Source organism: Corythoichthys intestinalis, chromosome 12, assembly GCF_030265065.1.
Source record: "Corythoichthys intestinalis isolate RoL2023-P3 chromosome 12, ASM3026506v1, whole genome shotgun sequence".
Classification (NCBI taxonomy): Eukaryota; Metazoa; Chordata; class Actinopteri; order Syngnathiformes; family Syngnathidae; genus Corythoichthys; species Corythoichthys intestinalis.
The window spans coordinates 23332132-23344601 of record NC_080406.1 but is presented as its reverse complement, the minus strand read 5'-3'; the positions used below and the strand labels follow the sequence as shown (position 1 = coordinate 23344601).

At 35.9% G+C, this 12470-nt stretch overlaps 1 protein-coding gene across 1 annotated transcript in view; it reads right to left on the bottom strand.

The window, feature by feature from the left end:
- cers6 (ceramide synthase 6) overlaps positions 1–12470 on the bottom strand; it is a 35407-nt gene that overhangs the window by 11632 nt on the left and 11305 nt on the right. Inside the window, exons 4-8 of the mRNA XM_057853256.1 lie at positions 8412–8469; positions 4698–4748; positions 4524–4616; positions 1625–1753; positions 1188–1294 (exon numbers count right to left, since the gene is read on the bottom strand). Coding sequence (XP_057709239.1) covers positions 1188–1294; positions 1625–1753; positions 4524–4616; positions 4698–4748; positions 8412–8469 — 438 coding nt within the window. The remainder of the gene's footprint in view (positions 1–1187; positions 1295–1624; positions 1754–4523; positions 4617–4697; positions 4749–8411; positions 8470–12470) is intronic.

Sequence of the window (12470 nt, the reverse complement as noted above, 5' to 3'; positions counted from 1 at the left end):
ATCGGGAGCAAAAAAAACATGATCAGAACAAACCTAATTGACGGTTCTACACACCCAATCCATTTAGACTGGGAACATTCGTTCATTCGAAACCAGAGCATTCACAGTCATTCTGTCCGATTTTCAGGGGATTCACAGGTCACTTGATGTTCATTTAAGGGCATTTTCATGTCATTTCCTGTTGAGTTTGAGTCACTTCCTTTTTATTTGGGTGATTCCCAGGTCACTTCATGTTTATTTTGCGTTACAGAACAGGAAGTGACCCATAAAATACCCCAAAATCAACAGGAAGTAAGTGAAGTTCAAATGGATTGGATGTCTACTAGTGATAAACTCATTCCAATTCACAGCAGAAGCTTGTTTTTTCTGTTTATTAGTTGTTTATAAAATATCCAAGAATGATTTCCTTACCAATGTATCGATAATCGTTGTATCGCCATTAGGGCTGGAGCTATCGATGATTTTAGTAGTCGATTAATCGATGAACCATTTAGTTCGAATAATCGAGTAATCGGATAAGGAAAATAAAAAATTAAAATACCTGAGCTGAGCCTCAAACGGTATAAATGAGGATGTATGTACAACATAAGAACAGTTGGCTAACTTACATAGCAAAAGTCCGAGAGCTTAAATGCTTTAAAATACTAACTTTTTTTTTTACAATGCTCTTAACAAATGGTTCAGACACATATTCCCACAGAAAATGGCTAAATATAACTATAAACTAAATTACGAATGCAAAAAAAAAAAAAACAAAAAAAAAAAACATGAGCTCAAACATAAACCTAGCTTATGTTGGTCTTAACAGGGAGCAGATGGATTCAGACATGTGAAATGAGGTAGAATAGAGGGTCGTTTATCCACCCAAATCAATAAAACTAAATGCAAACACTTTCAAAACAAACCATTACAACGCCACTTTAAACGAATACTCGAAGCAGCAAAATTAAAATTAATTAAAATTAAATTTAAAATTAATTTTATTTTCTTTCTAATCGAATACTCGAGTTAAGCAATTCATCGTTGCAGCACTAATCGCCATATCGTCAGATTATCGTTATTGTGAGCTTTGTATTGCAAATTGTATCGTATCGTGAGGTACCAAGAGGTTCCCACTCCTAGTTGCAGCAAACTGTAAGCCATCAAAAGCACGCTAAAGACTGGAAGCCTTACAGTATGACACTTACCACACTGGATAAACTGCTAGCCTGGAACTTATGAAGAGGATTGCAAACATTGCAAACAGCAGGTTGCACAATATCTGACATTTGGCATAGTTAGCCATCTTGGCAGCCTGGGAAAAAACACAATTAATATATATGATATATCTCTTCCCATTTGATAGATGGTGGTGCCTTGAGATCTAAGATAGCGGACCGTGCTTTATGCTGGTCCAATTATCTTGCATTGAGGCCAAGTAAAGCCAATGAATCACTGATTTAGCAGCTGCGGTGAGGAAAAAAAGTTTGCCATATGGTACCGTAATTGTCACCCAGTTCATAACACTCATTAGTCATTGTCTTTGTAAGGTAAGAATTATTTGATCAAGCTAATTCAGATCTAGCCAGTTTTCCAAATGAAGAAAACTAACATCCCGAGCGTTTCAAACCCTACGCACCCTCACCTCTATCAGAACGTCGGCCGCATCGTGGAGGCACATGACCAGAGTTCCTACTCTGGCCATGTTGTTCACGTATGAGAATGTGATGAGGGAGATGGTTGCCACGTGGTGAAGGAACATAATCAGGAAATCCTGTAGATACAGATTCCAACAATGTTAGCATCAACATGTTACTCAAACTCACAGGGCATTATTATTACTGTCCAATATGTGCTTGAAATGGTGATTAATAGCAACCTAACATTGTTGTTTTAGGACACAAGACGTTCCTTTGGAGCAATATGGGGTGTTGAATACTTATATATTGATTTAATATGCAAAATAAACACAGAAATCTTGTATACAGTTAAATTACGCTATATACTAATGTATAACTAAAGACCAAAGTTAAGTGTAATTTTGCAGTTCTTTTTAGAAGACAAAAAACTCATTGTGATTTCACATTTGTGATCACTGGCCTATGAAAATACAACAGTCCAGCATTTGGAAAGCTTAAAATCAGTAACGAGCAAGAGAGCAGCCATCGATCAAACCATAGCAACCGAAATGTCAGCGCAACCAGAACCAAGCCAGCACGGCCAAGGAAGATGAAAGGGGCTAGAAGGATGTGAAAGACACAAAATGAAAGCAATGCGAGAAAAGTGTGGGGATAACATACTGGAATTGGCAGGGGATGCAGAGGGCCTCCTCAGTGTAGTGCTGTGCATGAAAAAACTGAAAGGAGAAACAAAAAACAGACAACATGCCGAGAGTCAACACAGAAATGACAGAGTGAGGGCGTACACGCAGTGGTAACACGCGTGTTGTGGTCAAGGGGGACAGAGTTGAGGGCAAAGGGGGGTGGACTGGAGACAGGAATTAAATCATGGCTGGAAGGCATGCAAGTAACAGTGCATTAAAACAAATTTGTAGGTGGCCATGTTTATGATTTGGAAACAAAAGGACAAAACACGATAAAAATGACTGGAAATGGATTTATATTGTTCAGTGCTAATAATGAATACTGAGTCACCTTCGTGAAATTTGAACGATTGATACAGTCAAGTGAAAAATATGAAAACTCAAAAACCTTTTTTTTTTTTTTTTTTTTTTTTTTAGATACACAAAAACAACAAAAATAGAGGTGCCTTGAGATGTGAGTGCCCTCCTAAACTTTTTTCGAGAAACGTCGAGCACTGAAATCTTACGTCACATGAAGCAGTAATTTGGAAACTACAAAATAGGTCTTCAAAAAAGGCTTCAAGCTGTTTACTGTTTAACTAAACATAATACCAAGGGGATTACGTTAATAGATTATGCTTTAAAAAAAAAACACTGTATAGTTTTGTTTGAAACAAATCAGTTTAATTCGAGCAAATATTAGTTTAATGCGACAAAAAATAAATAAATAATATAAGACCAGCTAAAAGCATCGGTGTGATCGTGTTACCTCGAAGTGTTAGACATTGGAATACAAACTGGAGTAACAATTCCACACAGATAGTACATTAATACTCAGAGGCATACGGTATATTCTTTATCCTCTGTGAAGAACTCCTAATAATACTGCAGCTAACTGCGGTGTTTTGATAGCCTCTTTTTAGATCTGTATGTTTGTTTAATACTGTTTCAGGTGGCCAAGATACAACAGAAAGAGCAGCACCGTATCTATTGAACTGGATAAAAAGTGGCAAAAAGATTTAGTTATTTTCATTCTATTTAAGTAAGTACAATTATGCAATCACATAATCTCTTATTTGATTACGGAGATTTAAGTTGGATTTTAGGGGAGGCGAAATGGATTTATGGCATTTCCATTCATTTTAACTGTTTGAGATTCCAGTATTTGAATAACGGAATGAATTTTAACTCTTATCTCAAGGCACTACATTGGACAGTGACGCTAATACAGCTGTTCATGAAGTTATACCTGTAGTATCTTGGTGGAAGTCGAAGCAAAGACAGAAAAGTTAATGCGATAATTTTGACAGCCCTAATTTAAATGTTAACGGGCGGTAATTAATTTTTTTAATTAATCACGTTAAAATATTTGACGCAATTAACGCACATGCCCCGCCCATGAGCATTGTGTAAGTGATTATTGGCATCAACAATGGCGGGCTATTCACTTGTTACTTGTGTTTTTTGTCTCCCTCTGCTGGCCCTTTGGTGCGACTGATTTTATGGGTTTAAGCACCATGAGCATTGTGTAATTATTGACATCAACAATGGCAAGCTACTAGTTTATTTTTTGACTAAAAATTTTACAAATTTTATTGAAATGAAAACATTTATTGAAATGAAAACATTAAGAGGGGTTTTAATATAAAATTTCTATAACTTGTACTAACATTTATCTTTTAAGAACTACAAGTCTTGCTATCCATGGATCGCTTTAACAGAATGTTAATAATGGTAATGCCATCTTGTTGATTTATTGTTATAATAAACAAATACAGTACTTATGTACCGTATGTTCAATGTATATATCCATCTTGTGTCTCATCTTTCCATTCCAACAATAATTTAGAGGAAAATATGGCATATTTTATAGATGGTTTGAATTGCGATTAATTGCGATTCATTACGATTAATTAATTTTTAAGCTGTAATTAACTCGATTAAAAATTTTAATCGTTTGACACCCCTAATTTAAATCAATTAAGGTTTTTTTTTGTATTTTAATCTGATCTCGACTTGTGGCCTTTTAATCCTCATTTAAACTCATTAAAGCAGTCAATGGAAGTGATTTAGTTTTAAAATATGCATTACTATTACCTAAAAAAAAACATTATAAAACAGGTAGAAACATAAAAATACTCAATAAAAGGAAAACTGACATATTTAGCCATTTAAAAAGAAAAACTATTGAACCAGTAGAACAATATGAAACAGTATAACCCATGCAACAATGTGCTCTTACCTTCCTCCTAATATCAGTGAATTGAGAAAAGAGCAAGGACAAGTAGAAAGACAGCTCCAGTATATAGTAATAATGGATATCCACTGTCAGTGGCTGCAAGAACACACAAAGGCACAATGTCAAACAGATTTGATGTCAAATGTGTTGTGGTATAAAAGTAAAATAAAATCATACCTGGTAAGGATAGTTGTACCAGCATTCTTTAGTGTTCCACAGCCAAGGTGTCTACAGACATGAAAAATTAGTATTAATTTATAATAGAGGTCGGCTGACATGGGATTTCAAAAGGCCAATGTCCTATAAAAAAAAAAAAAAAAAAATTCAGCCAAATGCCGATGTCTGAAGCCGGTTTTGTAAAATGATATTTGAGGCTGATATCCTTTTTTGTCAAAGTAGGTGGATTATGAAAGGTAATGAATGTCTGTATTAGAGGCTCAATTTTTCTTCTGCTACTTCCTTTTGTAACACTGGCCAACAGGTGGTGCAAAATCAAAATTAACAAAGATCACCAAAACAGTGAATATAAGTTATTCTATTATACAGTATAAGCTATATATTAGGGGTGTTAAAAACATTGTTTGAGATATATTGCGATATTACGTCACGCAATTCTCGTATTGATTAAAAATTCGTCTCTATCAATCCTTACGAGTGTGTTTGGTGGAAATAAACAATTCAGTGGCTGTACTTCTACTCACGTCTAGTACTTGGCAGCGCGCAGCAGTATTATTGCCTTGCAATCTGCTGAAGTAACAAAAATGTTAGACTAATCCGAGGAGAGATTTGTGTACGTCGCCCTCTAATGGTTGGCCGCCATTACTGGGTTGTTTATTTGTTTACACACCTATATAACAGCCCAGCGTCAATCAATGTAACATTAGCTGCTGTTGACTGTGTGATGCAGGCGGCACACTTCAGCAATGGCGGATGGGGTACTTCCAGCCATTTTGCTCGGATTAGTCCTTATAAGTCTTAAATTTGGGCTCATTTTTGCTTTTGCTGTAAAAACAAAGTCATAGAGTATTTAGAATGCTGTATCTAAGCAGGTTTGGACTAAAGCAGGTGTGCACTAAAAAGAGAGATTATTATTATGAAAGCCATATGTTGTTCAAACATGAAAAAAGTCTGTGTTTTTTTGTTTGTTTTTTCATAATGACCCACAAAGAAGGCAAGGCAAAAGATGGCCAAAAGGTAACATTGTTTGGCCTTTTTTGATATTGTTAATACCGTAATTTCCCTAATATAATGCGCACCCGTATATAATGCGCACCCCAAATTTACTTGTAAAATTTAGGGAAAATTATTGTACCCGTTTATAACACGTACCCTAATTTTAGCACCAATAAATAGAAGAATACAAGAAAACAGAGCTCGTGTACAGATACAGAAATGTCATTTTACTGACTGGTGAAACACAGCACAAGCATAGCACATTGGTAGTTCAAAACATTACTATAAACTGACAATATTTACGGTAATAATATGATTTGACAACTTCTCCAATTTACCAGAATCTAGTAGAAAACAAAACAGATGTGACTTTTCTTTTAAAGGCTGCTGTATAACTTGCTCGTTTCATCATGATGAATAAATGTTTCTTCCATGGATTGTTACGGTAAAATGAAAATGAGAGCGTAAGTCGGAAATCCGTGAGAGCTCATCGCTGTCAACACGATAGTAACACTAGGAACTATTGTTATTTGGTTTTGAGTTTCCCGAGGGACAGATATAGTTGACGGACACAGGAAGTCTGTGTGCTTACGTTTGTCATGGTCCGAGTTGCGGAGCTGCAATAAACGTTGACTCAAATGAGTTCAAGAAACTAAATTCTGTGCTTTATGAAGAGTGAAAAAAGCAGAATTCAACACAGACGAAATAGTTCAGCCGATTAGAGCGAAGTATAACCGAAACAAAATGGTGAAGTCACGTACCGTAATGGTCGGCAACGGGTTGCCGCATATGTTTCTTCAACACAACGTGGCCGTGTCAATAAAAAAAAAAAATCGGTTTATATATATATATATATATATATATATATATATATATATATGTAATATATATATATTTCTGTCTCCATCCATGTACCCGTTTATAATGCGCACCATGATTTTACAAGTTGATTTTGGGGAAAAAAGTGCGCGTTATATTCGGGAAATTACGGTAGTTAAATTTATGTTTTTATATACGCCTACTTGTAAAAATGTGTAATATTACATGTTTTTAGTCATTAATCAATTAGGTATTTTACTGTAAATAAAATATTAGGCAGCTCACAATGTTGATGAAAAAAAAAATAGTCATCGTAGCATTCTGCTATTTTAAGGTAGCTTTGGTAAATGTCTTCCATTACCATAATGCAGATATGTCCAAAGTCCGGCCCGGGGGCCAAATGCGGCCCATGGTCAAATTTCATCCGGCCCCCAGCCTCTGTCATAAAATCAATAACATCTGGCCCGCACACAGACTTAATAAACTGCAACCAGCATATGAAGCAGCTTACACACGAAATGCTGCTCCTCATTTACCCACTAAAAGGCAGCAGCACTTTAACCCTTTATTGCCAAATGTATCACATTTGATACACCTAAAATTTCATGATTTTGAGACTAATTTAGAATTTTGACATTTCTTTTTGGAAAAAAAAAAAAAATGATGGATACAAGTCAACACATGCATCTGCAGGTTCCATGAGAAAAAAACATGATTTAGCATGGGTTATAGATATTAGAACGCTTATTACACATACTCATTTTGACTTTTCTTTTCACAAATTTGAAAAAAAGGTTTCATTAGGACCTTATTTTTCAAATTTTGGGATTCTCTGATAATTGCTTCATGTTGCAGGTATTTAAGGGCTAAGCAACATTACTCTGTGTGACCCTCTACTTCCAATTTCCTAAAATGGCGACGATTGACAAAAAAAGTTGACTGTGACGGCCGACGCTTCAAGGATAGGTGGAAATTGGACTATTTCTTCACTAAAATACGCAACAACTGTGTCTTGCCTCATTTGCAAAGAGACAGTCGCTGTTTTTAAAGATTTCAATGTGAGGCAATATTACCAAACAAGACACGCTGACATGTACGACAAGATTACGGGGAAGATACACAGCGAGAAATTGAAGCAACTTGAAGCGAGTTTAATTTCACAGCAGTTGTATTTCGCAAGAGCCCGAGAGACGAAAGAGAAGGCAGCAAAGGCTAGTTGCGAGATTGTTGAAATTATTCATTAAAAAAATAATAAAGCAAATGTGACACACTGAATGGCTAGCTAAATTTTGCTTAAATAGTTCTACGTAAAGGACGTCGGCCCCCCACATTTTTACCACGCCAAATCTGGCCCCCTTTGCAAAAAGTTTGGACACCCCTGCCATAATGCATAGCGTTCATGACAATCATCTATCTGCCAAACATATTAGCCGGCAAACCTTTATAAGAAAGATGAGCACCCAAAGCCAAACAGCTAACATAAATTCTATTGGCAAAATACATCGGTTGAAATTTAATTTATAGTATTTGTGTGGTCACAGAGTACAACTAAAAAATAAGTTCATACTGATAATTATTTTTCTTTCTACCTTTTTTTGTCCTTCTGCTTGAACTGAATCGGGAGTAAAGGTTATGGCCAGTATAAAAGCCAAGTTAAAATATATCTCAATTAATGGTGGAGTATTTTACTGATAGATGTGTACGACAACAGAAGCTTGATTTCAACTGTCTTTCTTAAGTCAAATCAAATGTTTTTTTTTTGTAGCCATTAATTACAAAGCAGGCTCAAATGGATTGACAGTTGCAAAGTTTACAAAAAACATAAACCCTTGTTCTAATCCCCCTAATCTGGCAAGGAAAAACTCAAAAACCCTGGAGGGAAAACATGGGTTTTCTTACCTTTTTAAGGAAACGCACACCATAGGTAAAAATGTAGAGATAAAATGTAAACCTCCACCTAAAAGAATTTCAGACAAACACACAAAAAACTCATTTAGAATAAGAATAAATAAGAGTTAAAAATGTTTTTTTTTTTTTTTACACGAGTAATGCAGATACATTTCATTCTTAGGCTAAAATATCACTTAACTTATTGGCTGCCTTTGACCGTGACAGACCTCCAGTCTATTCTAACTGACGGTTCTGGAAGTGAATGATAATGTCAGCCCCTCACAGTCAAAATAGATTGGAGGTTTATCCTACAACCACTGAGCTCGTTAAAGTACTGTTTTCCCAGAGTTGATCAACAGTGGCACGTGGTGGTGAGGCACACACTTTGAGCTGGGTTAAAGGACATTGTAAAGAAAATTAACTGGGTTTGTCTACCTGGCACAAAGTCAAGACCGTTGCATGGCAACTGCTTCGTCAAGTCCACCATCAAGCCCCCTTTTTTTTCAAGTGCTGCTGAATAGCTGTTAGATGTGCGCAATCACAGTGACTCACTGACTTTGCCACGAATAGACTTTGTTTTGTTCTGATGTCAGATATCAGATCGTGCTGTCGTTGACTAATTTTTTACCATAGCGAGTGGGTGAGGTTAGACCACGGGATACAAGCCCTCCTGCTACAAAATGAAGTCCGTTTACACAATCAAATAAGCGTCAGATGAATCAAAGGATCTGCCTTATTAAGGATAATGATGCTCATTTATGAGGATCATTGTCAAACGAGGAAATCTATTATATCAGATTGTAGATAATACATGAAAGACATGCTGAGAGTTGAATAAAAAGAATTAATGAATCATGTTGAATGAATCCAATGCTTGGCTATTGAAACTAAATATCCATTTTTGTTGTTTATTTTCATGGAGTTAAATCTGTTTTTTTCTTTTGCTTCTCTAATTTAGTTTGGTTACTTGCCGTTTGAAACTTATATATATAATATAAAGCTACCAAAACAAAGGCATGTGGTTAGCCTGTTGTTTTAATGGTGATGCCGGAAATATGCAGCCGTTTTGTTTGTAAACAAACAATCTGTGCAATCTTTCTGTATCGAACAATAACAGAAGAGACATACGACATTGCTATAAAATAGGGATATCCCCGATCCAATCCCGAGATCGGAAATCGGGCCATTTTTTCATTTTTTAGAGGATCGAAATAGGGTGAAAATGATCGGGTCTTTAATAAAATAAAAAAATCTATGTATGTGTGTGTGTGTTTGTATATATGGCAGAAAATGCAGACAAGGCTGAAAAAGCAGTTTCTGATCTTGCACCCCTCTTTAAAACAAACTGCTGTATTTTAAGCCAAAAGAACTGTTGTGTTTGATAGAATAAATATGTCTATATGCTGCCAGAGCAGTTTCATGGCGCATTAAGCCCCCAAACTATTTTTAATTTGTCCGTTTTACCCTGGAGACCCCAGTTTACAGACACTGCGCACCCGCTTTGTTTCAACCCAGCCATAAAAAGAAGGTACCGTATTGGCCCGAATATAAGACGGTGTTTTTTGCATTGAAATAGGACTGAAAAAGAGGGGGTCGTCTTATATTCGCGGTCTAGACATTATACCCATTCACGACGCTAGATTGCGCCAGATATCATTGAAGCGATGTTCTGTCATGACAGATCTCAGCTACTCTCAATTTTATTGCAATGTTTTTCCTTATTCAGATTTGTTTTAAGACTGCAGTTACAGTTAGACCTCACTTTGATGGTTAATGCAGTTATTGCAATTTTGTTGTTTTATCACAATAGATTGGTTTATTTACAATTCAAAACCAGAAGCCATTCATTTACGAATGTGATTGCACTTTAGTTTACATATTTAAATGTTCAGATATTAAGATTTGAATGAGGCAAAATAACATGCTTTTTCTCTGAAATATATTGTTATAATAATTTGTTTCGAATGTGCTGTAATTGTTTTCTTGGTGTTCAAAAAGTCTTTTTTCAAACTTGAAAAAGAGGGGTTCATCTTATAATCAGGGCCGTCTTATATTCGGGCCAATACGGTAATTATATTTAGTCTTCGAAATGTCTATCACTTTTAGCTTAGAATCATTAATTGATGTCTCATATTTAGTTGAAAAAAAAAAAAAGAAAAAAAAAACTTCATAAAATAATTTACTTGCATATTCTTAACTTTTAAACAAATTATGTCACAATGAAAAAAATAGTGTCTGTGAATAGGTCATGGATAGCTACCTCATAACTCGCTTAATTGTATTTTTTTGTTACTGTCGCATTTCCCTAGATATTTTAGATCGATCTAAACACAGAAAAATTGGGGGAAAAAAACGTTTAAAAGGGTAAATATTTGAAAAAGAAAACCTTGACTACTCCTTGATGTATGCGATTTCTGCATTGCGACCCTTGTTATATTACCGTGTTTCACCCATAAAATCTCCCAAAAGTCCGGCTGTGGCCATTCACATCTGTGTTTTGACACTCGGTGAGACATGGCTCAAAACAAGGTAAGTACGCGATAAAATCTCGTTAAAATCATGGTGTCTTTATTTATGCGCTCTCATGCTGACCTCAAGTTAGGGTTTAGGGGTTGAATTTTTAAAAAAAATAAATGCTCTCCTGTTCAAAATTTTTGTTCCCCCAGAAAATTTAGATTTTAAGCTTTCCAATGATGTACCACACATGCATATAGGACAATTTTGAAATTTGGCCAAACTGGGAGTCTCAGAGCGGAACTTCAAGTCACCTGAGTGTTTTCCGCCAGATATATTTTAGGGCTGAAAAGTAACAACATAGTCCAGAATTACAATGGCATTGCCAAAAGAAACAAAAATATATACGTTTTATAATCCACAACACTCCTGGAAAAAGCGGAACAGGGTTCAGAAGACTGGGGTGCAAAAATATGCAATCGGGACATCCCTCCTAGGATTGGGAACCTCTTGTTACATCACAATACGATACTCGATACATAGCTCACGATAACGATGATCTGATGATATGGCGATACAATGATTATCGATACATTGGTCAGAAAATCATTCGCGGATATTCTACAAACAACTAATAAACAGAAAAACAAGCTTCTGCTGTGAATTGGAATGAGTATATCACTAGTAGACGTCCAATCCATTTGAAGTGGGAGGGTGGCATTAACTTAAATTAACATTTGTTCATTCGCTGTCATCCCTCCCACTTCAAACGGATTGAACGTCTATGGCCGTCAGTGGCAGCGATTGCCAGGCATTGAGCTAATTTTGGGCCATTTAAGGTCATTTGCCTGTTGATTTTCAGTTACTTCCTGTTGATTTTGGGGTATTTTATGGGTCACTTCCTGTTTAGTTTGAGTTACAGAACACGAAGTGACCTGGGAATCACCCAAATGAATAGGCAGTGACTCAAACTCAACAGGAAATGATCTGTAAATGAACAGCAAGTGACCTGTAAATGCCTCGAAAATCGGACAGAATGACTGCGAATGCTCTGGTTTCGAATTAGTTCTGCAACGGTTAATCGATTAACTCGAGTATTCGATTAGAAAAAAGATTCAGATAAAATTTTGCTGCTTCGAGTATTCGTTTAATTAAAGTGGCGTTGTAATGGTTTTTTGATACACAGCCCTCTAGTCTACCTCATTTCACATGGCTGAATCCATCTGCTCCCTGTTAAGACCAACATAAGCGTTTGTTTGAGCTAATGATTTTTTTTTGAATGCATTCCTAATTTAGTTTAAAGGTATATTTAGCCGTTTTTTGTGGGAATATGTGTCTGAGCCCTTTGTTAAGAGCATTGTAAAAAAGCATTAGCTTTTTATAGCATTTAAGCTAGCGGACTTTTGCTATGTAAGTTAGCCAATTGTTCTTTTGTTGTACATAGATCTTTTTTTTGTCATATACCGTGTGAGGCTCAGCTCAGGTATTTTAATTTTTTATCTTCCTTATGATTATTCAAACTAAATAACTCAGCGATTAATCGACTACTAAAATAATCGATAGCTGCAGCCCTATTTCGAATGAACGAACGTTCCCAGTCTAAATGGACTGAGC